This window comes from Pleurodeles waltl, chromosome 10, assembly GCF_031143425.1.
Source record: "Pleurodeles waltl isolate 20211129_DDA chromosome 10, aPleWal1.hap1.20221129, whole genome shotgun sequence".
NCBI lineage: Eukaryota > Metazoa > Chordata > Amphibia > Caudata > Salamandridae > Pleurodeles > Pleurodeles waltl.
Genome location: NC_090449.1, coordinates 1,028,706,338 through 1,028,732,688, shown reverse-complemented (window position 1 = coordinate 1,028,732,688; position 26,351 = coordinate 1,028,706,338). Strand labels below are relative to the sequence as shown.

The window sequence follows — 26,351 nt, the reverse complement described above, 5'->3', positions numbered from 1 at the left end:
TGGAGGGGTAGAAAGATAGGCCCGGTAGTGAGGGGTGAGAGGTTTTGGGGTACTCGTGACAGGCTCTCTCTCTCTTAGTGCTCTGTCCAAGGATTCACTCTCTAATTCTGTTCTAAGTGCTCCCCTTTTCCCTGGCCCTCCTCAGTCCCTTCCCACGTTTCTCCACCCCCCTCCCTTGTGCTTTGAAATAAATACTAGGTTGTCGACGTCCTAATAAGGACCATACCTTGGTAAGCCACGACCCTCCAGGTTCGTGGCGGGAAGTGCAGGCCTCCGGGTCTTGGCTTCCTTTTGGATCTTCTCTGCGGGGCTCGGAAATCATCTCCGGTCCGTTCCCTTCCTTCTCGGCGCGCGGCATCTCTTTCGGCTCAGTCTTCCGCCTCTCGGGTGGAAACTCCTCCTCCTCGTCTCTCCAGTCCGTCCTTTCTTTTGTTTGGGAAACCCGGAAATCTGGGACCGAAGCGTCTGGAGGCGTTCCCAGGTTACCATGGGAACGTAGGAGTTCGAGTGAGGCGCGCGAAAGGCGCCAGCCCAAGGAGCTGCAAGATGCGGTCGTGGAGACCAGTCTACACCTACCAAACCCAGACATTTTGGAAAATTAGGCAACAGACGGAGTCCAGTGAAGTGTGATTTGCGTGGATCCCCCAGTGTTTTCTTACCCAGAATCCTCAGGAAACTTCAAATTTAGCTAAAAAAAAAGATTTTTCCCACATTTCTGTGTGGGATCACCGCACTGGGAAAAATGTCCTACCACCCAATGTTCCCCTCAGTCTCCTGGTAAAAAGGATACCTCACTTGTGTAGGTGGGCCAAGTGCCTGTGACAGGGAAAAACATGTCAAAATTGAGGGGAAACCAAAGCGGGTCCAAAAGGACAGTTTGAAAAAAAAAAAAAAATTTAGGCTGACAAGTAGGGCAGAATTGTTATTTGTATAGATGAGAATGCTGGGTGGTAGGAATTTTGTGGATTCAGATTCCGGAAGGTTCCGTCACAAAATGTGGAAAAAATATGCGATTTCCAGAAAAGTTGGAGGTTTGCAGGGGATTGTGGGTAAGAAAATTGTGCAGGATGCATGTGAAGCATCCCACCCTGGACTCATCCAGATGTTTAGTTTTCAGATGTGTCTAGGTCTTATGGATTTTTCTACAAGGCAGCGTCCCAAAGTCCAAAAAGTGCAGCCCTCACCATTCCAAGCGGCACGATTTTAGAAGTTAGCCAAGCTCTCATGGCCCAAATGTAAAACCAAAACCCCAAATAATCAAATGACCTCTTGCTTCCCATGGGATAAGGTGTTTTAGTGTGTGGGGGGAAAACAGGTGAAAGACTGTTACCCCCTTCATAACCATGCCCGTAACGGTTGGTAGCCACCACCACACTTTTTTTTTTTTTTTTTTAACTCCCTGGCATCTAGTAGACTTTCTCCTACCCAACTAAGGTGTGGATTGGGGGTAATTGTCCCATCTGCCCACTGGTTGGCAGAACAACTTTGGCCCCATTTATTTGGGGTGGGGGTATGCCCCCACACTCTTATTTTGAGGGGAAAAAAAATAAAAATTTCCTGGTGGGCTTTCTGTCCCCCTTGGGGGCAGATGGGCCTTCCAAAAATAGAGCGACCCTTGCCCACGGGGCTGCCCCCCCAAACAAAACACACATATACACACACCAGTCCCTGGTGCCTAAGTAGTTTCTGCCCCCACTTGGGGGAATCGAAATGGCCTAAAAACGATTTCCTCACCCCCAATACCCCCCCCCCCCCCCCCCGGGAGCGAATCATGCATAATGGGCCGGTCCCATTATAGAAAAAAAAAAGAAAAAAAAAAACCCTAGTGTCGAGTGGATGCTAAACCCCCACGGCATGTTTTAAAGCCCCTTCCTTCCTATTAGACATCCAAGCTTGAAAAAAAAAAAAAAAACACTAAGCACACGATGTTTGAAGAAACCACAGATCCAGCCTGTGAACCTCAAGGCAACTGGATAAAAGACAGATGACAAAGGTGTGTACTTTAGTGAAATATCTAAGGATCTTGATGTCCTAAGGCATTCCTTTTAACTTGCGTTGAAACAGAAGCAATTGTAGAAGCAGAAAAAGCAGCTTAGTACAAACAGCATCCTTAATTCAGAAAGAACGCTCCAACTTTGAAACACAAGCCCCATCACTCTCTAGATTTCAAACTGTTTTTATACATTTTCAAATTCCTAAATTTGAATCGTGTTGATTCTGTGTGTTACAAGCAAACCAAACTTACCATCTCTATCTTCATCATGAACATTGATGTACAAATACTCCATTCCTCGCCCCTTCTTGTATTCCTCTATTCCCTGAAGTTTACCAATAAGGCTAGTTTTTCCTGCTCCATCTTCACCTGCAAAAAAAACACAAATATGCAAGCTCAAAGCCAAATAAATGAACTGATGAATAACTATATTACCTGTTCTACTTTCACAAAATAGATTTGAGTTACATGATAAATATCTTTCCAGTTGTCAAACACATTTACTTAATGGACCGTAGGCTTTAATGTAGTGGCATCAGGGACCAGGCCCCGGCCACTTACTCGTATACAGGGTTTAAAGACATCCGCTAAGGCAGAGTATTGAGAAATAAGATACAGTTTTTCGCTTGCTGCTCAGCAATTATTCTGTATATTCTAAGGAAGGAATCAACATTATCTACCTCTTCAACACTCTCAAATTAAACTTCGAGTCACACCTCCATATTTTTGTAACTAAATTTTGATCCTCATCCTATCCATAATCACGCTCCACCGGGTTTCATATCCATTGCATAAGTGCCCAAACTGGTGCTAACATTCATAAACATACCACCAATATCGAACCTTTACATCTTTGGTTACTTACTTTGTGAACTCCATTTAAGTTTAATAGGGCCATTTTAATTGTTTTGCTGTTTCAAAGTAGGAGTTGGGCCGGTAAGACTACAGACACCTTGCAAACTATACAAAGCGATCCGGAGGAATAAATCACACCAACAATACAAGCCACAAACAGAACCTGATGAGGATACCTGGTGAATTACACCTTTTAAGAGAACTACAAGGCTGTAACTTGCCAAGGTAACAGCCACTTGACAGGAAAAAAACATATGGTTAACCAATTTAAGAAGCTTTGTGACAAGCAACATGGAAAACACAAATCCTGAGAGAATAACATAAGCTAGACGCTGTAATGAGACAGCTGGAGCCTTCCCCCAATGCTCTAAGATGTAAACATACCTTGGTAATACACCAATAGGCCAAGGAGACAATTGACACGAAAATTATGAGGGAAATGAAAACAGAAAAACAAATAGTTGGCTTTCACCAAGAGCGGAGGACTCGGCAAACAGTAAACAGTATTTTCGGTATTTAACAAAGGTTGCATACTTGCCACTGGGTGGGAGGCAGCACTAGCCTGTGCACAGTTTATTTTGATATTTTATTCTATTTGAACAACAAATCTGAAGCAATAGAACTGGTTATATCAAGGACGATGTCAACAACAGAATGAGGCACAATAGTATCTGGCTCTTCGTTATGACGAAGGCGGCAGAAGCAGGACTAAAAATGGACGATTTTGCCAAAAGAATAAGTTACTTACCTTCAGTAACGCTTTTTCTGGTGGATACAGTAACTACCTGTGGATTCCTCACCTAAAGAATTCTCCCCTCGCGCCAGCCCTCAACGGAAATTTCTTCTAGCTCTGCACGTCGACGACGACATCACAATCGCCCGACTCCACATGACGTCATCCAGGCAATAAGAAGCCCTCGTCGACGTGCAGACATCAGTTATCACCATTTTTTTACGTGCCATAAAGGAAAACAGGTTAAACCTAAAGAGTACACATTCATCCAGAATAGATTAAAATAAAACATTTATTATAGAACTCAATATAAATCACAGTTATGAATGCCCAATTCGAGAGAGAAATAAATATATATGTATAATTCCAGTCCAAAATGTCCTTTTCACTATCTTAATTTGCAAAGGAAAAGTATATACAATGAATACAACTAAATGCATGAAACAGCTATATACATATATATACAAGATCAAGGATGCACACCCAAAGAGATCTTGGCTTGACCGGTCAGGCAACGGGGAGGCTGGTGGGACCGTGAGGAATCCACAGGTAGTTACTGTATCCACCAGAAAAAGCGTTACCGAAGGTAAGTAACTTATGCTTCTGATGGATACACCTACCTGTGGATTCCGCACCTAAAGAATAGAGTCCCCAAGCAGTATACCCTCCGGTGGTGGGTGCCCGAATAGTCAAACCAAGAAATCTTGCAGCACCAAGCGAGCAAAATGGCCATCCCTCCTAACCTCAGAGTCCAAACAGTAATGTTTGGCAAACGTATGGAGGGACGCCCAAGTCGCTGCCCTGCAGATGTCACCCACAGGAACATCTCTAGCCAAAGCTGATGAAGCTGCTTTGGCTCTGGTGGAATGGGCACGAAGCCCCACAGGTGGATCCCTCTTCGTCAAAGAATAGCAGATCTTAATACATAGAATGACCCACCTGGATAGCGTTCTTTTGTGGACCGCTCTACCTTTCCTCTTCCCCACGTATCCAACAAAGAGCTGTTCATCCTGTCTGAACTCTTTCGTCCTGGTGACGTAGAAGCTCAGAGCTCTTCGAGGATCCAGCCGGTGGAGCCTCTCTTCCTCCTTGGATGGGTGAGGTGGAGGGTAAAAGGAAGAGAGAGTAATCGACTGTAAAGTAACTGACCCTTCCAGGACATCTGAAACGCGTCCTCCAAAGCTCCTTGCACCGGATACTGGAGGCTGCAAAATAGCGGGCACTGCGCATTCTCTTGAGTGGCAAACAGATCTATTTGCAGATATCCCCACATCCTGAAGATACACAGAAATAGATCTGGATGAAGACGCCACTCGTGGTCGACCGAGCTGCGTCGACTGAGAAGGTCTGCACGCACGTTCAGGACTCCGGCCAAGTGATGTGCAATCAAGCAGATCTTGTGGTCCCGAAGCCAGGACCAGAGATGAAGAGCTTCTCTGCAGAGAAGATACGACCCCACTCCTCCCTGTTTGTTTATATACCACATTGCAGTCGTGTTGTCCGTTAGAACTTGGATTGACTGACCGCGAATGGAAGGGAGGAGGGCCTTGAGTGCCAGACGTACTGCCCGCAACTCTAACAGATTGATATGTAACTTCTGTTCCCCTGGAGACCAAAGGCCCTTGATCTCCAGGTCCCCCAGATGAGCTCCCCACCCTAGAGTGGAAGCATCCGTTACCACCGTGGCCACTGGAGGAGGCAGCGAGAACGGCCTTCCTTGAGACAGGTTGTCGACCACTGCCCACCACTGAAGATCCACTGCAGTGTCTCTGGAGATCTTTATCGAATCTTCGAGATCCCCTTTGTGCTGAAACCACTGCTTGCGGACGCACCACTGAAGAGCCCTCATGTGTCAGCGTGCATGAGTGACCAACAGTATGCAAGAAGCGAACAGACCGAGCAGTCGAAGGACATTGAGGACTGGAACTACCGCTCCATTTTGAAACATTGGAATCAACGCCTGAATATCCTGGACCCGCTGGGGTGGAGGAAAGGCCCGATTCAATGTTGTGTCCAATACTGCCCCTATGAAAAGGAGGCGTTGAGAGGGCTCCAGGTGAGATTTGGGTACATTGACTGAAAAACCCAGGTCGTACAACAATTGAGTCGTCGACTGGAGATGGCATCGCACGAGCTCTGGACTTTTGGCCTTGATCAACCAATCGTCCAGATAGGGAAACACAGCTATCCCCCTTCTTCTGAGCTCTGCTGCTACCACCGCCATCACCTTTGTGAAGACTCGAGGTGCTGAAGTAAGACCAAAAGGGAGGACCACAAACTGATAATGCTGCGATCCTACTACAAACCGGAGATACTTCCTGTGCGATTTGAGGATCGGAATATGAAAATACACGTCCTGCAAATCGATCAACACCATCCCGTCTCCTTCATTCAACGCCAAAAGAACCTGTGAGAGGGTCAGCATTTTGAATTTTCCCTGCTTGAGGAACCAATTCAAAATCCTCAAGTCCAAATTCGGTCTCAGCCGACCATCCTTTTTGGGTATCAGGAAGTATATTGAATAACAATCCTGACCCCTGACCCCTCTCTTGCTCGGGAACCAACTCTATTGCACCTTTTTCTAATAGGGATAATACCTCCTGCTGTAATAGAAGAAGATGGTCTTCCGAACAGAAGGATGGGCGGGGAGGAAAGGTAGGAGGGAATTCCAACAATGTCGATGACCCAGGAGTCCGATGTTATAACTTCCCACATTGGAAGAAAACGGGCAAGTCTTCCCACTACCGGAGACAAATGGACAGGGAGGGGAGGAGGACTATGGCTGCTTTCCTTGCAGCACCCCTCCCGAGGAAGAGGCAGAGTGCTGCAAGGTGGCTCCTCTCGTACGGACTCTGCCCCTGCCCCTGAAGGATCTGTATGGCAGGGTAGAAGTAGATTGCTGTGGTCCTTGCAATCTTCCCCAAAAGGAACCACGTCCAAATCCTTTAAACCTCCGAAAGCCTCTAAAGGAGGATGAGGCTGATGACTGGAGTCCCAAAGATCTAGCAGTCGCTCTGCTTTCTTTAAAACGTTCCAGGGCAGAGTCAGCCTTTGTGCCGAAGAGCTTCTCTCCATCAAACGGAAGATCAAGAAGGGTGGCCTGCACGTCCGACGAGAAGCCAGATGACCGTAGCCAAGACTGCCGTCTAGAAACTATGGTCGTGCCCATAGCCCTAGCCACCGAGTCTGAAGTATCCAATCCCGACTGGATCACCTGAGTCGCAGCCGCCTGAGCATCCGCTAACAGCTGCAACATCTCCTGGGACAAATTAGGGGGGCCCTTCGCCTCTTCCATAGGGGCATGGATGTAACGCCCCAGTATGCAAGTTGCATTGGAAGATTTTAAGGCCAAACTGCAAGATGAAAAGGTCTTTTTTGCAGTATGGTCCATCTTTTTTGACTCCCTGTCCGCAGGGGTCCCAGGAAACGAGCCAGGAGAGGATCTGGACGAACAAGGGGCTTGCACCACTAGACTCTTCGGAGTTGGCTGTCTGGAGAGAAACACCGGATCCCCAGGCGCCGTCCTGCACCGACGAGCCACCGCCCTGTTGACCGCAGCGGTGGACACGGGTTTCAGCCAGATATCCTTAATGGGGTCCAGCAGAGCCTCATTGAAGGGCAAAAGAGGCTCAGCAGACGCCGGGTGAAGAACATCTGTTAATAAATTTCTCTTGACTTCCGCGGTGGGAAGGGGAAGATCCAAAAAGTCTGCAGCCTTACGAATGACTGCGTGGAATGAAGCAGCTTCCTCCGTGACCTCTCCAGGGGAAGCTAGATCCCATTCCGGGGTAGTGTCCAGGCCACTAGCTGAATCCAGTCCCTGGAAGTCACCAGAGGGCTCTACAACTTCACCTTCCTCCAGGTGTTGCCTTGCGTACTCTTCTTCCTCCAAGAGCCGAAGAGCCAGACGTCTTGACTTAAGTCTTGACTCCAAGCCTAGAGCTGACAAGGCATCGGCCGACGCCGAAGATCTTCGTCGGCGCCGAACCTCGGATCCGTCCGAAGCCAGAGGCTCCGGCTCCAAAGTGTTCTTAGACGTCGATCGGATCCGAGGTGAATCCGCCGCCGCCGTAGCAGGTGTAGTCATGCTGGGCAACGTCATAGGCATCGGCGCCGCTTCAGGTGCAGCAGATAAAAATGGGGTGTAAGACGTCGGAACACGCAAATCATAGGCCAGAGGGCCAGACGGACCTGCATGACTTCCACACGGCGTCATGGAAGCAAAAATATTAAACATTGTGTTTAAAAACGCTGCAGGATCCGATCCCGGAGTCGGGAAATCCGGGTACTCCTGCTGCTGCACCGGCATAGCTGCCGAGGAGGGTCCAGGTAACTCCTGGCCAGGAGACCCTTCAGGCCTCTGGGGAGGCTCGACCTCAAAAACCGACCCGGGTGACGTCGGGGTCGTAGGAGGCGGAAGGGTGACGGTCGGGCTTATCTCCCACATTGGATGACGCCGAGCCGACAGAGAAGCCGATCTTGACCTGGACCGTCCCTTGCTCGATCGGCGCCGAGACCCGGGAGGGCGCTGAGAGTCACTATGATGGTGACGAGACCTCGAGGATCTCGAAGAAGACTCCCTCCGATGACACCTCTCCTTCTTCTTGGACCGAGCCAAGAACAATTTCGCCTCTCTCTGCCGGGGCAGCCGGGTGTAGGGTGCAAACAGCATCAGGCTCCCAATCCTTTCCTATAGGGGGCCCCGGGGGTCACAAAGATGCTGCAGGATAAGTCCAGGGTATAGGTTCAGGGTAACCAGAGGCTGGACAAGGAGGAGGTCCGCCTGCTGGACAGTGCTGCACCATAGGTCGGAATCCCCAAGGCCGGGGGCTGCAGGTGCAGGGGTATCTTTTGGTGTCTGGAATTTTCATCCTGTTCTGTTGCGGTCAGGGGGGTCCTCCTGATTTAGGCTGCAGGCATTGTGTTGTCAACCCAGGGTGGACACTAAGTCAGAATCACCTGGGGACCACCTATAGTCAATTGGGCCACCTGGGCTGTGGGTGCTGGGTGCAGAGTACATAGGACTTGTCGATCCGGGTCGGTTCTGTAGTTCTTTGCTGGTATTTCCTTCTGGTCAGGGCTGCTGTCCACAGGAGATCTTGGTCCTCTGGGGAGCAGGCAGTCCTCTTGAAGCTTTTAAGCATTCGCTGGTCCTACAGGATGCATCACCTTTTGGTTGCAGGGCTCCAGAAACTGGAGACAGGCCTGTAGGGCTGGGGCCAGATCAGTTGGTGTCTTCAGTCTTTTCTGCTGGGGATTGGCTTAGAAGTCTTTCTTTGTCTTTCTTTTCTTTCTTCTTCAGGAGGTTGCCAAGAATCTGACGAGCTAGGTTCAGGAGGGCCCTTTAATCCTGGATTTAGAGATGTTACAGGAGTCAGAGGGCCGCAGCAGCCAACGGCTACTATCCCTGAGGGTGACTACACTCTTCAGGTGTCCACTCCCTTTGGGGAAGGAAACAGACCTAACTCTACTGGTCCTGTCCTCCAAACCAATATAGAGGATTTTTCAAGGAGAGGGGGGGGTCACCTCAGCTCTGGACACCTAAGGGGTGGTCCCAGCTGCAATGGTCACTCCTTGTTTTTCCTTATTTTCCCACTGGAATTGCCGCCAAAGGTGGGGCTTTGTCATTGGGGGTGGGAGGGGTGCATCTCCAATAGCTGGAGTGCTCTGGGGCACTGTAACAAGAGGCCTGAGCCTTTGAGGCTCACCGACAGGTGTTACAGTTCCTACGGGGGGGAAGGAGGTGTAAAGCACCACCACCACCACCCAGTGCAGTCTTTGTTTCCGGCCACAGAGAGCACAAAGGCGCTCACGCCATCTGGTCAGAAACTAGTCTCAGAGTGGCAGGCTGGCACAGACCGGTCAGCCCTGGGCTAGAAGCTTGGCTAAAACACAGGGGGAATCTCTAAGATGCCATCTGGGTACATTTTTCAATAAATCCAGTACTCACATTAGTGTGGGTTTATTGTGATGAGAAGTTTGATACTAAACTTCCCAGACTTCAGTGGAGCCATCATGGAGCAGTGGAGTTCGTAATAACAAACTCCCAGCCCGTGTACATTATATGGCCACACTGCACTTACAATGTCTAAGAATGGACTTAGACACTGTAGGCGCATATTGCTCACCTGTGGTATAGTGCACCCTGCCTTACGGCTGTAGGGCTGCTAGAGAGGTGACTTACCTATACCACAAGCAGTGGTTTGTGCGCACGGCACCCTGAGAGGGGAGCCATGTCAACTGTGTTTTTTGACCCACCAGCAAACAGGTTGTAATGGCAGTGTGCATGTCCTTGGTGAGGGGTCCCCCAAGGTGGCACAATACATGCTGCAGCCCTTGGGAACCTTCCCTGGCCACAGAGCCCTTGGTACCATGGGTACCTTTTACAAGGGACTTACATGTGTGCTAGCGGGTGTGCCAATTGTGGAAACAATGGTACATTTTTAGGGAAGAACAGTGGTGCTGGGGCCTGATTAGCAGGATCCCAGAACACTGTCAGTCAAGTCAGCATAAATATCAGGCAAAAAGTGAGGGGGTAACTATACCAAAAGGTGCACTTCCCTACACAACCGCCTCTCCAACGAAAGAGGATGAGACTTATCTTTCCCAAGAGAGTCTTCATTGTCTAAGTGGAAGAAAACAGAAAAGCCATCTGCATGGCATTTGACGTTCCAGGTCTGCGTTCCACTGAAAAGTCCATTCCCTGTAGGGAGATGGACCACCTCAAAAGTTTATGGTTCTCACCTTTCATTTGCATTAGCCTTCTGAGAGGTCTGTGGTCAGTTTGAACAAAGTGAGTACAAAACAATTATGGTCTCAACTTTTTCAGTGACCAAACCACATCAAAGGTCTCCCTCTCAATGGCACTCCTACACTGCTCCCTGGAGAGTAACCTCCTGCCAATGAAAGCAACAGGATCGTCATGGCCATCATCACTGGTTCAGGACAGGACTCCTATATGTTCAGAGGCATCTGTCTGCACAATGAACTGCTTAGAATAATCTGGAGCTTTGAGAACTGGTGCTGAGCACATAGCCTCCTTCACAGTGTCAAAGGCATTTTGACAGTCAAGAGTCCAGTTTACTTTTCTGGGCATTTTCTCCGAAGTCAGTTCTGTGAGAAGAGTCATAATGGATCCATACCCCTTCACAAACCTCCTATAGTAAACCAGTCAATCCAAGGAATGCCCTGACCTGAATCTAGGAGCTTCCCAGTCCAGAATTGTCTGGATCTTGGGCTGTAAGGGTTGCACTTGGCCTCCATCTACAAGGTGGACCAAGTAGACAACAGTGACCAGCCCTATTTGGCACTTTGATTTTTTTTTCATAGATCTGTTTATTAGTATTTTTGTCATTACATCGCTTCATGTTCTTGCATTTGTTTCATGACATAGTGTGGCGTGTGTCCTTACATATTCACATATCAGTTAATGCATCTGAGGTGCATTGTTGCAGTATATTATACAGTATATACTTTTAATCAGTCAATTACACATTTAGTTCGTTATGTTGCCTGCGTTGTCTTACAGCATTGCATTTGTTACTTGATGAATTTTGTCATTGTCAGCCCTTTACATGTTTGTGATTAAAAAAGTCAGTAATGCATTCAATGTCCATCATCCTATGCGCCATTTAATAATGTTTTCTGAGCTAAAGTTATTTCTAACATATATGTTCAAGTGGGGTAGCTTGTTTAAATAGGTAGAGATTAGGAGTTTTATATATGTTAACATTAAAAGAACAGGGGAGGGAGGTTAACATTAACAATTGCCGGCAAAGAACACTTACTTATTACACTTATATAATTATTTCCTAGTCAGGGCGGGGTACACATTATTGCAAATCAGCTCACTGACAGAGGAGTTAGGCTAGGCGCCACAGCAAGTGGATACTGCCGCTTTAATTCCCAGAGTCGGGGTCTGTTTGGTCAACCTTTCGTAGTGGATTCCCCCAGTTTTATTTTTATTTGCTTTTTTCCCCTTTTCCCCCTCCCCCTCCCGTCAGTAAGGTGTCCACTAATGCTACTATACTCCCCTTTCTCGTGGGCATATTTCCGTATTACGCAGTCGCAGCAGCATTCCCTCCCAGTTGGCAGATAATGGAAACTGTCTCAACCCCAAGGCTTCTTCTCGCGCCAATGGCGTGCCCTCAGCCCTGGCCCACACCTCGAGAGAGAGCCTCTAGGCTTGTTTCGGTGGCGAGTCAGGTGATTTCCATCTGCGGGTCACTAAACGCTTTGCTACAATGAGTCCTAAGTCTACGAAGAATGCCTCTGCTCTGTAGTGTTTGCTTCTGGGGAATACTCCTAGGATGCATGCTTCCCATGTGTAGGATATTCGTTGTGTTGTACAATCAGATAGGTTGTCAGTCACTGCTCTCCAGTAGGAGTCTAAATCAGGACAGGACCACAGCATGTGCAGCAAATCTGCTCCAATCTCGCGACATCAGGGGCAGGCTGCATCTCTACGAGCCAAGTATCTGTTCACGCAGGCTGGCGTGAGGTAGGCTCTGTGTACTACGTAATATTTGATTAAGTGAAATCGAGAATTGCGAGGCACATTAAGGTGGCCCAAGAGGGCAGACTTCCATTGCATTAGCGCGATTGAATCGCCAGTGTCTGTTTCCCATGCCACGTGTAGCCTATCGGTTTCAAGGGCAGTCTGGGATCTCAAAGCGCCCGCCAACCAGCTAATCAGCAGACGTTCCTGACCCATCACCTGTAAATACTGAATCAGCAAGTGGGTGGGAGGAGCAATTGAGATGTCTCCCCAATTGGATCTCAGTGCCCCTATCAAGGAGCAGTGTAATAGAAACTGGCCAGGTGGCAGTCCCATCTCCTGTAGCCTGGCAAAGGGGAGGAGTTGGGTTTTTTCATAGAGGTCTCCCACTGTGTACAATTCTATTTCGTGCCACGCGTGTAATTCGGATTCTGACGTGACTCTGATACCTCTTGGTGTGCCCATTAATGCCAAGGCCGGTGCGAAGGGAACTGTCAAGTTTGTGAGGCAGAGTGATCGACGGAAACATTTGTGAGCCACTTTAAGAAAGAGTTGCCGTGGGGTCCCCGTTTGTGTGAGTGGGTGGAATAGGTGTTGTTTCTGCTGGAGTGACCAAGGTCTGCTCTTTGATGCTGTGTCCACTAGCTGAGCGTCTGCTAACCATCTGGATATCCATTGAAGCTGGGCCGCTAGGTAGTATTGTTCCAGGTTGGGGACTGCCAGTCCACCCTTGTCAGGTGGTAGGTACAATTTTTTTGAAAGCAACTCTACAACGGCCACCATTCCAAATGAATTTCCTCAATCCTGTCTCCAGAGCCCTGAAGAAACTAGGGGAGATATAGTGTGGGAGGTTAGAGAAGAAGTACAAAAGTCTGGTCAGAACTACCATCTTCAGGAGCGCTATCCTGCCTGCTACCGACAGCGGTAGCGTCCTCCAGAAGCTCATTTGGGATTTAACCGAGGACACAACCCTTACGAGGTTACCTTCAAATATGTCTGCCTCGCGGTGATAAACTCGGACACCCTGGTATCTGAATGTGTGGGGTTGCCATGGAACGTGATTTCCAGCAAGGGTAAGTCCTGGGTCCTGGATCAAAGGGGAAGAGGCAGGACTTAGACCAGTTTACCCTCAGGCCAGATGGTAGCGCAAATTGCTGTAGTAGTGAGCCGGCTTCAGGGGGGACTCGTGTGACCTCTCAGAAGTATAGGAGAAGGTCGTCTGCGTACAGTGAGACTATGTGGACTCCGTCAACCAATGGGATACCCCAATTACTCCCTTCTTTACGCAGGGCTACTGCCAGGGGTTCCATAGCAAGTGAGAACAATAATGGCGAAAGAGGACAACCCTGTCTCGTGCCCCTGCGCACCTGGATCGGTTCCGATATATCGGATCCTAACCTCACCCGGACTAGTGGCCTGGTGTATAGTAATTTATTTAGGCGAGTGAAAGACGGGCCTATACCGAACTGTCGGAGTACTGGGAACAGATAGGGCCACTCCAAGGAGTCTAAGGCCTTTTCCAGGTGTAGTACAAGGCAGCCTGCCAGTGGCCAATCACGCTTCGCGTATTGCATTACTCTGAACAACCTTCTGATATTGTGGGAGGTGTCTCTGGCTGGGAAAAACCCATTTTGATCCGGGTGTATCAGACCCGGCACTGCAGGTGCGAGGCGCGTCGCTAGTAGTTTGGCTAATATTTTATAATTAGTGTTCAGCATTGCCAATGGTCTATACGAGCCCATGTCTGCCGGGTTCCTTCCGGGTTTAGGAAGGGAGACCAGTAATGCTTCCCTTTGGGTGGCCGATAAATGGCCTTCCTGTTCAGCTGTCTCAAAGTTTGAGCAATTTGGGCACCAGCTGTATCGCGAAGGCCTTACAAAAGTCAACTGGGAGTTCATCAGGGCCCGGCATTTTGCCAGACGCTAGCTCGCGAATACTAGATCTAATCTCTTCAAGCTTGTGGGGCGCCTCAAGCGCCACAGACTGTTCGTCTTCCAGATGGGGGAGTTCTATTCCAGGAAGCAACTCCACGCCGGAGTCGCCCCCTGGAGTTGCCCTCGAGGTGTAAAGTGCCTCGTAATGCCTCGCAAACTCCGTCTGTATCTCTCGGGGTGTGTATAATAGTTCCCCAGTTTGTGAGAGGATTTTCGTTATTGGCTTCCTCTCGCAGTCCCGCCGAATCAGCCAGGCCAAGAGTTTGCCTGTTTTATCGGCAGTTGCATGGGTTCTTGCGGAGTGTACGGTATAGTTTAGGCATCGCAGGCGCTCTAGTAGTGACAGGTGTTCGGCGCGCATTGCTGATAGTCTCGCGTCATCTGGCTGGTTGTGAATTGCTTCCCTCTCTGGTTGTAGCAGGTTTTGCTCTACTCTAGTCAGCTCTCGTTCAATGGAGCGGTGCAGGCTGTGCTGGGTTCCCAGGCAGTGTCCCCGCATGAAAACCTTGAATGAGTCCCATTCTATCAAGCCCAATGAGGCCGTGCCGTCGTTTTGTTAAAAAAATTCTGGGATGACAGCACTCAATGACGCTCGCAAAGCAAAGCAGCATCTTCCAGCAGCTCCGGTCTCAACTTCCATGTGGGAACAGACGGGGGGGGGTCCTCAGCACAGTCGCGCAATCAGGGGGTTATGGTCAGAGTGTGTGCGTCCTAAGTACTCTGAATTCACCACCACCGGGGCGAAGCTCATGGTACAGAGTATTCGGTCTAGTCGTACATGCAGTGAGTGGCAGTGGAGTAAAAGGAGTAAACCCTGTCTATCTTATGTCTTTGCCTCCACACATCTACCAGTTGCCATTGCTGGATCCAGTCTACCAGGCCCCTCGAGGCTGCCACCACCGGTGAGGTGGGCAGCGGGGGGAAGGAGCGGTCCAGTTCCACATTGAGTACACTATTATAGTCTCCCCCGAGCAGCCACGGGAGACCGTTCCAACCCGCCAGTTGGTGAGATAAACTGTGTAAAAATGCAGTTTGGTCGGTGTTTGGGGCATATATGGAGCCCAATACAACCATGTGCCCTGCGAGTTTTCCCTTAAATGGCACAAATCTGCCCTGTGGATCTACAACCTGTTCTTCCACCGCAAAGGGGGTACCAGCTCTAATCCAAATTAATGCACCTTTAGCATATGCTGAGTGACCTGTCGCGTATAATTGTCCTCTCCAGCGCTGGCGCAGTCGGGGGATCTCAGGACTCTCTCTGTGTGTCTCCTGTAGGAGTGCTATGTGAATCGAGTGACGTTTGAGGTAGGAGTAAATAGCATATCGTCGTTTGGGGGTGTGAATACCTCTTACATTCCAGGTGATTGTTGTGTATGTGGCCATATTAGACGTTTTGGGTTGTTCTGTATGTCTCCCTGCCCTGTCCTTCCGCGCAGTGTCTCATCATTGTTTTTCCCCACCCCACTGAAGGCCAAGGATTCAGCAAGTGTCGGCCGGCAATAACAGAACATAACTAATACTATCGGAGCAGATAGACAACAGGTCACGGCCCAAACACAACAACAAAACCAATAATGTGTTAACACACATCCACACATCATATGTCTCCACTGGTAGGAGCTTGGGGGTAGGCCAAGTTCACAAAGGGGGAGGAGTGCTTCAGGCATGAGCCTTTTCTTGTCCGGTTGTGGCAGATAAAATATAAGGGTGAAAGAGGGGAGCACGGGGGCTCCACCTCCCCCGGCTTTAGGTGGGCGTAGTAACCAGGAGTGGGGGTCCGGTCGCCTGGAGTGCATATGGCTGTTAGTTGGCCATTATATATGTTCAGCAGTAAGGTCGTTTGTCTTCCCCACTCTCAGGTCACATCAATGCAAACCTCGTTGGTCCGGCGGTTCCTGCTGTGGGGGATTTCCAGGCATTGTTCAAGGTTTCCTCAGAAAAGTTAGTCTGCGGTGGCTGGCGTCACTGAGGGCCCCCCCATCATGGACCAGCTCCGATAGCCGGTCAGGTGTGAGAGGACGGTCACTGGTCGGCTGCGAGAGTTCAGTGTCCGATCCCGAGGGGAGGGGTGATGCGCCGATCGTTGCAGCCATGTGAATCACATTCCTTCTCTCCTGGATTAGTTGCTCCAAATCTGGAGCACAGTTTGTTGGTTTGGCGCGAGTCGCGTTTCTCCTTCGGTCTCTTCTGGTGCGGCTACGCCTGGGTCGAGGTATCGGTCCTGCTCGTTCTGATGCGCCACCAGAGGATAGTCCAGATGATTCAAGCCATTCCCATGCTGCCTCTGGAGTGGAGAAGAAATGCGTTTTGTCCTCTATCACAACTCCTAGTTTGGCAGGGAATAGCAGAGAGTAGGTTAAGCCTAGGGAACGTAATTTACGCTTCAAAGGTAGGTAAGAGGCTCTGTCTCTCTGTACCGCTAAGGTGTAGTCAGGAAATAGCATGATTTGCACGTTGTCCACTTGGGGAGGTGGACCGGCTCTCACTGTTCTCAGTATAACGTCCCTATCCGCGTAAAGGAGCAGTCGGATGATGAATGGTCTCGGGACATTGCCCAGCGGCCTCGATCGAGCAGGGATGCGATGTGCACGTTCCACAGAGAAGAAGGGAGTAAGTTTGCCTTCCGATGCCAATCCCCGTAGCTAATTTTCGGAGTAGGCCACCGGGTCTCGGCCCTCAGCGCCTTCAAGTAGATTCACTACCTGGATGTTATTTCTTCTGGAGCGGTCCTCTGCGTCCTCGAGTCGGCGTTCTAGCTCCGTCACCCTTGCCTGTATGTCTTCTATTCCAGATTTCAATTGGGTGGTTACAGGTGTTAGTTCATTTACTGTGGCTTCAATTTCTTTGGTTTTGTCTGTGAGCTTATGGTGGTCTGCGTGAAGCAGGACGAGGTCGCTCGCTACTTTATCTATTTTGGCTTCCAACGACGTACGGGCATGTTCCAGCGAGTCTCCAATGCGCTCCACCACTGCTGTCAGTACTGCATCTAGTTTTTGGCTGTCTTGAGTTAACGAATCCTGTATTTTCCCAGCTCCTGTGCCAGATCGTAGGCGCCCTGTTCCAGCCATGTTTGGTGCGGTCTCAGCTCATCGGGCGCTCGAGGTGTCCGGTGGGAGGTCGGGCCCGCTTGTCCGGGGGGGGAGAGCAGGCCCCCCGCAACAGCACGAGCAGCCCAGCCACGCGGTCCCCCTCGCCTGGTTCCTCAACTCCTAATTATTAGCCTTGGGGGTGCCCTGTAGTACCACGCGGGGGCTGGTGTGTTTAGTAGCCACGCAGTTGTAAATCAATTGGGTCCCGCATGTTCAGAGGTGGCCCAGATCTTCTACCGTTCAGACGCGCTCCCTTCACCTCCCATTGCGGAGTCCCGGACACCAGAAGGGAGATCCTCTGCCACCGAGGGCCACAGTGAGCTGCAAGGAGGAGGGGCCACCTGTTTCCCCCATTTCTCGAGGGGGCTCAGGGGTATCGCTCCAGACCACACTCAGTCCCAATGTAGGCCCCACACGGGCTGCGTGCCCGCCTCCCTACCTGTCATCGGGGGGGGGGGGGCACCGTCACTTCTCCTCAAACCTGGTCCATCGGCTGCCGAGGGGGGGGGGGGGGGGTGCTCCAGTGGTCTTCAGATTTAAAGTTTGATGAGGGCTGTTTCAATTATTTCCATCTTTTAGGTCGCTTCGCGGCTTGATCTTGGGGGTACTATGTGGCACCCCAGCTGTGGGACACAGTTTCCTCGGGGCCGCCCTGCGTTGCCATAAAGTTTTTCTATGTAGTTTGCGGTCAGGAGGGGGGACCGTAGGAGCACGAGTCCAAGCGCGCAGCTCAGGTCGCTCTGGTCACCTCCTCCGTTTCAGCCGCTCTGCCCAGGAGTACTGTTGGATGCGAGGTCTCGGCAGCTCTGCCGGTTCACACCGCCTTTCGCCCCTGGGCCGCTTCGTCCCGTGGCCCAGGTCTTGAACGCCACCCGCAAGGCCACCTCTCCTCCTGCGCGGGGGGGGACTCCCCCCAAGGCGCGCCACGTCCTGGAGCACCAATTTCAGGTGCACGATGCAGCACGCCGGGGGGGTCCACCCGCGGCCCACCCAGGCCTCAGAGCCTCCCAGGTTTCGGCTCAGGCTGTGAGGGGAGCCGCGTGCCCACCCGGCAGTCCGGTCTGCGTGCTCCACATGTGCGGTCGCAGCAGCCCCGTCAGCACAGGCCGCTCCTCACCTCCGGTTTGTTCGGCCCCACAGCGAAGGATACGATCGAAGGATACGATCGCGGGCCACGTGGGCGCAAGGCCGCCTCCTCCGCTGGGTGTGGAGTTCTCCTCCTCTCAAGCGCCACATCCCGGGGTGTCGACTTCAGGCACGGCCCTCGCGGCAGCGACACAGCCCTACCTCCATGACACACCAGGGGGGGTCACTCGCAGCTCGTTCAATTCTCTGAGCCTTCCGGGTTCCGGTTCAAGTTGCAGGGGGCAGCGCACCCCCTCGCTCACCCCCAGTTAGGTCGGATTATCCGGTGCGGAGCGGAGCTCTAGAAGCTCGCGTCCGCCATGTTTAGTGACCTGGCCACGCACACCCCCCCCCCCCCCAATTTGGCACTTTGATACCTTGATAGTGAGACCTCCAGGCTTGCAAAACCTTCCCCAAGTAGATCAGATGATCCTGCCGGGAGAAGCTAAAGACAACAATATCATCTAGATTTGCTGCACTAAAGGGCTCCAAGACTGCAAGGACTTGATTGACCAACCTTTGGAAGGTGGCAGGGGCATTCTTTAAACCAAAGGGCATAACAGTAAACTGATAATGCCCATCGGGTGCAGAGAATGCTGCCTTCTCTTTTGCTCCAGGAGCCATTTAAATTTGCCAGTACCCTGCAGTTAAGTCAAATGTAATAAGGAATTTGGCTGCACCTAACTTGTCAGTTAGTTCATCTGCTCTTAGTATAGGGTGAGCAAATGTCTTGGTGGCAAATTTGAGACTGCTACAGTCCACACAAAACGTCATCTCTCTCTTGCATTTTGGAAGGAGGTTTGGGGGCTAAGACCACTGGACCAGACAAGGGACAGTCAGAGGGGTCAATAACCCCGAAATCCAGCATCTGGTGGACTTCCACTTTAATGCTTTTTTAGACTTGCTTAGATTGTCTGCAGATTTTGGTTTGGATAGGTAAACTGTCTCCTGTGTCCACTTCAGGGTACACAGTTGAGTTTGTCCAGGGGTCAAAGAGAAGAGCCCAGCAAACTGCTGTAGGACTTGCCTGCAAAAAGCTTGCTGTTGGGCAGTGACAGTGTCTGAGTAGACAACTCCAACTGACCCATCTTTAGGGTCATTTGAGAGGCGGTCAGGAAGAGGTTTACTCTGCTTCCTCCTCGTCATCAGTAACCATCCACATGGTTACATCTGCCCTGTCACAACAGAGCTTTAGGCAGTTCACATGGATCAACCTTTAGGGTGTCATGCTGGTGCCCATGTCTACCATGTAGGTGACTCACTCTTTCTCTAGGATAGGGTAAGGGCCACTCCATGTGTCCTGAAGTGCCCTGGGAGCCATACGCTCCAGAACCTATACCTTCTGCCCTGGTTTGAATTCTACCAGTGCAGCCTTTTGGTCTTACCACTGCTTCTGGTGCTGTTGGCTGGCCTCAAGGTTTTTGGATGCCTTTTCCATGTACTCAGCCATCTTTGAGCAGAGACCAAGCACATAGTTCACCACATCTTGTTTAAGAAAGGGTCTCTCCAAGCCTTCTTTGACAAGTGCCAGTGCTCCCCTGGGTGGCCAAACGAAAGTTCAAAAGGGGGAAAAACCTACTACCTTCAGAGGCACCTCTCTGTAAGAGGAAAGCAAGCATGCCATCTCCTTTTGAGTTTTTCAGTGAGCCCCATGATTGTGCCCTTCAATGTCTTGTTGAATCTCTCAACAAGACCATTGGTTTGTGGATGGTATGGTGTGTTGAACTTAGAAGTCACCCCACACTCATTCCACATGTGTTTAAGGTAAGATGACATGAAGTTTGTACCTCTGACAAAAACCACCTCCTTAGGAAAACTTACTCTGGTAAAAACACCAATCCGGGCCTAGGCTACTGCCGGAGATGTAGTAGAACTAAGGGGAATTGCTTCAGAGTATCTGGTAGCATGATCCATTACTACCAGTATGTACTGAGTCCCTGAGGCTGTGGGTGGCTCAAGTGGACCCAATGTCCACACCAACCCTTTCAAAGGCGAACACCCACCACAGGAAGTGGAATGAGTGGGTCCTTTGGGTGGCCAGCTACCTTACCACTGGCTTCGCAGGTGACACAGGAATTACAAAACTTCAAGAGTGGGGCAAGTCTTTTGTCCCTGGAACAGCTGTTACCTTGCGGGATCACCCCAGGCTCAAGAGCTCTACTTGAGTAAGGATCCAGCTCCATTGACTCGGTTCCCTCAGAGGATAAGACTTCTTCCTGAGAAGAGAGGTCTAGTTTCTTTTGCTGTTCAGAAGCTGCCCCCTAGTCTTCTAGCCCTTCCTCTTGGAAGGTTGGGCCATTATTCCAGGCTCCAATACTTCTTTTTCATCCTGTTCCTTTTGTATACACGCCACTTCAGGGATTCCTAGCATGGCATTGGAGTGCTACCTCAGCCCAAGCTGAGGACTCCAGATCATTCCCTAACAAGCAATCCACTGGGATTGCAGAAAACACTCCTGTTTCAGACCAGTAACCCCTCCCCATTCTAAGGTCACCATAGCCATGGGATGGGCCTTAGTTACATTGTCAGTACTGGTAACTAGATATGTTTGTCCAGCCAAATACTGTCCTGGGGAAACCAGTTTGTCACCATGGTGACATTGGCACCTGTATCCCTCAAGGATTCTACCTTTGTCCCATTAATCAAGAGGTGCTGGCTGTATTTCTGCATGTTAGGGGACCAGACAGCAAGTATGGCAACATTCACCCCACCCTCAGAGACTAAAGTCGCTTCAGTGTGGACCCTGATTTGCTCTGGGCACACTGTTGATCCCACCTGGAGACTGGCTATACCAGTATTAACAGGAGCAGTGCTAGGGGGGTTCTTTTTGGGACAGGCCAAGTCTCCAGTTTGGTGTCCATGCTCTTACAGTTGTGACCCCAGGTCTTCTTGGGATCAATGTTTTCACCCTTGTGTCCATGTGAGGGCTGTAAAGATGTTAATGCCCACCCTCCTGTACAGGTTTTTCAGGCCATTGTGAAGACTCTGTTTGTTCTTAGGTGTCTCATCACCCTTCCCTTTGTAACCCCTTTCTTTTGGTCACCCCCAGTGGAGGTCTTGGTCACCCTAGTCTTGACCCAATGGTCTGCCTTCTTTCCCAATTCTTGGGGTGAAATTGAACCTAGGTATACCAGATATTGATGCAACATGTCACTTAAGCAGTTACTTGAAAGATGTCCTTTCATGAACAAATTATGAAGTCCATCATAGTCATGCAGACCACTGCCAGTTATCCAACCATCTAGTGTTTTCGCTGAGTAGTCTACAAAATCAACACAGGACTGGCTCGAGGTTTTTTGAGCCCCCCTGAACCAAATTAATTCTACACTCAGTGGGGAATCCAAAGCCCTCAGTCAGGGTAGCCTTTATGTGGTTAAAGGATTCAGCATCTGCACCAGTGAGTGTGAGGAGTCTAACCCTACACTTACAAGTAAACAGTTCCCAAAGGAGAGCTCCCCAATGAGATTTCTTTAGTTTTCTGATTGCACAAGCTCTCTCAAAACCTGTGAACCACTTAGTGATGATATCTTCAAATTTAGAAACAATCCCTTTGGGGATTTTTAGGGCATCGGAATGCTCTCTGGCCCTATTTTAATTGCTGCCACCATTAATGGGTGCTAAGCCCATTTCTGCTCTCTCCCTCTCCATAGATAGGAGCTGTTGATCCAAAGCTAACCTTCTGCCCATCCTTGCTAAAAGGAGGCCCTCTTCATTGAGGGCAGCCTCAATGTTCCCAGAGGAACTGGACTCCCCTGTGGAAGAACTAGATCCTGTGAGCACTATCCTTGGAGTTAGGGGTGTTGGGATCCTGATCTCCCTAGTTAGGGGGCGGGAGGGGAAGAGGAGGGATTTCATCCTCCTCAGCAGGGTGGTAACCTTGTAGGCTGCCAAGAGCTCCTGGAGCTTAACCATGGTAGGGTTGGAAGCTGTTCTGATCTTTTTCAGTCTGCAGAGGGACCTTAACTCTTCCATCCAAGATGGAGGTAAGGGGTGAGGTTGAGCTCCACAACCATGTCCCCTGAGCTGCTCATTATGTTACTGAAGTTGGAGATTACTTTTGGGAACTAAAACTACTTCTAGTTACTAACCCCTAACTTCTAATCACTTTTAAATCTAAAAAAAATGCTAAAAGGGACTTAACAGAGGCCCTAGCAGGACTTAAAAAAAAAAAAAAAAAAAAAAAAAAAAATATATATCGAAAAAAGGTGCCAAATTCATAAATCCGTTTCTAAAGGCAATTGTGGAATTTAGTCACGTGATCAGGTATTGGTTGAATAGTCCAGCAAATGCAAAGTCGTAGACCCCACCCCTGATCCATTAATGTAGGAAGCTGGCTCTGTATGTACTACATCAAAATGAGATATAGTGTGCACAGAGTCCAAGGGTGCCCCAGAGGCTTAACAGAGGCTAAAGTAGATAATACTAAGGCTCTTTTTTGTGGTAGTGTGGTTAAGCAGTTAGGCTTATCAGAGGGTAGTGCAAAGCATTTGTTGTACACACACAAGCAATAAATGAAGTACACACTCAAGGACCAACTCCAGGCCAATTGTTTTTATACAGCAAAATTATGTTTTGTTATTTTATTTCTAGAACCACAAGATTCAGTTTGCATGGAAGTAAATTTGCAAGTAAGTATCCAACATATGTAACGATTCCACTTTGTTTCAATTTGACAAGTTAAATGGGTTTCAAGAAAATAGCAAATATCTGTTTTAAAAGTTGACACCACAATTTTCAGAAACAATTCTAGGGGGAAAGAAAAGTTAGCACAGTTTCAAGGTAAGCACAAGACTTACATTTCCAGACTCCGGGTGTTAGGATGCCCTCAGGTGGAGATGCAAGTCCAAACCCCGACCACCAGGAACACTGGCCCATCCGGATGCAGAGTTCAAATTTGAGGTCGTTTTTAACATGGGCTCCTATGGAGACTGGGGGCACTCTGAATCAGGCCTGCATGCAGGTAAGTACCTGCAACTGCAGAGGGTGGACCTGGGGGGTTTAGGGGAGCACAGGGGTCGGCTTCCCCAAAGCCAACGGGCTGAGGGTGCAGGGGTACCTTTTGGTACAGGGAATCTTTGTCCGGATCCGTCGCGGTCAGTGGGGACTCCAGATTTAGGCTGCAGGAGTCATTGTGTTAGACAGGACGGGTCAACCCAGGGTGGACCCTAGGTCAGAATCACCTGGGGACCAATTCCAGTCGGTTGGGCCACTGGGACACGGGCGTTGGGTGCAGAGTGAGCAGGACTCACGGATCTGGGGTGGTTCTGGAGTCCTTTGCTGGTGTTTCCTTCTAGACAGGGACGGTCCATGGGAGATGTTGGCCCTCTGGGGTGCAGGCAGTCCTTTTGAGGCTTTTAAGAGGTTGCTGGTCCTGCAGAATGCATCATCTTTTGGTTTTAGGGCTTCAGAAGCTGGAGATAGGCCTGTAGGCCTGGGGCCAGGTCAGTTGGTGTCTTCAGGCTTCTCTGCTGGGGGTCAGCTTTACAGCCCTTTTCTCCTTTCTTCTTGAGGTCACAAGGAATCGGACGAGCTAGGTTCGGGGGAGCCCTTACATCCTGGATTTAGGGGCATTTTAGGGGTCAGAGGCCAATGGCTACTGTACCCGAGGAGGACTACACCCTTCTGGTATCCACTCCCTTAAGAAAGGGGGACATAGACCTAACCCTATTGGTCCCTATCCTCCAAACCAAGATGGAGGATTTTGCAAGGAGGGGGGGGTGGGGGGTCACTTCAGCTCTGTACACCTCAGTGGTGGTCCCAGCTGCAGAGGTCATTCCTCCTTGTATTCCCTTATTTTCCTGTTGGACTTGCCGCCAAAATAGGGGCTTTTCCTGGGGGTGTGCATTTCCACTAGCTTGAGTGCCCTGGGGCACTGTAACAAGAGGCCTGAGCCTTTGAGGCCCACCGACAGGAGTTACAGTTCCCTGCAGGGGGAGGTATGAAGCACCTCCACCCAGTTCATGTTTGGTTTCTGGCCACAGAGCACAAAGGCTCTTACCCCATGTGGTCAGAACCTTGTCTGGGAGTGGCAGGCTGGCACCGACCGGTCAGTCCTGCATTAGAAGTTTGGCTAAGATACAAGGGGCATCTCTAAGATGCCCTCTGGGTACCTTTTTCAATAAATCCAACACTGGCATACGTGTGGGTTTATTGTGAAAAGATGATTGATACCAAACCAAACTCCCAGACTTCAGTGGAGCCATCATGGAGCTGTGGAGTTCATTAATGACAAACTCCCAGCCCATGTACTCAATATGGCCACACTTCACTTACAATATTTAAGACTGGACTTAGACAATGTAGGGGCATATTGCTCATGCAACTATGCCCTCACCTGTGGTATAGTGCACCCTGCCTAGGGCCGTAAGGCCTGCCAGAGAGGTGACTTACCTATGCCACAGGCAGTGGTTTGTGGGCATGGCACCCTTCGGGGGGGCATGTAGACCTCGTCTTTTTCTCCCCACCAGCATACACAAGCTTTAATGGCAGTGTGCATGTGCTTGGTGGGGGGTTCCCCCAGGTTGGCATAACATGCTGCAGCCCTTGGGGACTTTAACTAATAACCAAGCTGAAACACTCATGCACTGACAAAAATCTCTGGAATCCGCTTCTTAGTCCAAAGAAGACATTTATTATTTCACTACACAAGGTTCCTAAAAGGAGATTGGCTTGCTGAAAGCACACGTTAAAAAATGGTCACAGCAATGAAATGAAAACATGTACAAATGATTCTCCACTGCAATATACACAGCAAATATAGGTATCTATATTATAATGCAAAGCAAATAATGATTTAAAAAATATGCATCACCATGAGAAAAGTGCATCATTGCTTCATCTCCCTGCTATTCAGCATCATATCACCAGATCCCAGAATCGATCGAGGAGAGAGGAATCAATTGTCCTCATGGAAAGGATGGCACACTCCTGCATCCAGGACGTGCCTGAGATCTGCAAACACTCTGTCCACGGTCCATCTGGTCTCTGCTTCTTATACTTTGAACACACAAGAAAGGGAAAGTATAGAATTTCCCTTTCCCTGCAGAAGTTTATTTATTCAAAGAATGCGGATTGCTTTAGGCCTGTTTTGAAATTAACACACTGAGACGTGACCACAATCCCAAGGTGCCAATCCAAAACAAGTCCGTTCTCTGCCATCTGAGCACATTCTTATCAGCCTACGTTCTTGGTGGGTAAAAAAGACGAAGAATAAAAACGTGCACATTATACAATGTGGAAAACTACTTGCAGCTTTTAACGTAGCAGTGTCTAATGCTAAGATAGTCAATAGGCAAAATCACTAATGTGACAGTGTAGACCTAGGCTGAGAGGAACATGGAGTCAGTAGCCAAAACTCACATATCATCACATTGTCCCAATGCATTCTCGAGGATCACCCTAATCAGAGTAATAGGAATGCAGGAGTTTCTGTGCCGCAGGAGCTTAAGCCGGATGCCCCTAGTGATATTCCCTGTTTCCTGCATTACTGGTGATACTTGGCAATGGATGTATAAAGCTCCTAATCAACTGTTGTATTCTCATACCCTGAGGCTATGATATATATTATATATGCAATGGGGAGGGGGAGCAGTTTGTGGTGACCTGCGCGTATGGGAATATTTTCTGCTGTGTACACCCATGATGATGTTTTGGCATCTCTGATGAAGTTTTTGTTCTGAAGTGCATTTTTGGTGATGCTGACAACCTGACTACTGCTGGTGTTGCAGAAAACCAGTAACCTATACGTTTACCTGACTACTGCTAGCTTTCGCAGAGTACTAGTAACCTGTGTGATGTTCTGACAACTGCTTGTGTAGCAGGGTATTACTGACATGTCGTTTTTAGTCCAATTATGTTTTATGCAATACAACTTTTTTTTTTTTATATATAACTTGTTGTTGTGTTTTCTTTGTGGTGTATTTATGGCTTCACATGTGTTGGGTGAGTTGTGCAAACGCCTTACACATTGCCTCTGGAATAAGCTTGACTGCTCATGCCAAGCTACCAAGGGGGTAAAAACAGGGGTTATCTTAGGTGTGTAACTCCCTTGCCCTGATTGAAGTGGTGGGTTCTGCCTGGCTTAGGTGTGTACCCTAACCAATCAGAAATACTATTTCTAAGAAAC

At 49.4% G+C, this 26,351-nt stretch overlaps 1 protein-coding gene across 2 annotated transcripts in view; it reads right to left on the bottom strand.

Moving 5' to 3' along the window:
* The window catches only part of DYNC1LI1 (dynein cytoplasmic 1 light intermediate chain 1), a 417,576-nt gene that overhangs the window by 314,907 nt on the left and 76,318 nt on the right, over positions 1-26,351 (bottom strand). For both annotated transcript variants that reach the window (XM_069211991.1, XM_069211990.1), the window contains exon 3: positions 2,246-2,362. In XM_069211991.1, coding sequence (XP_069068092.1) covers positions 2,246-2,362 — 117 coding nt within the window. The remainder of the gene's footprint in view (positions 1-2,245; positions 2,363-26,351) is intronic.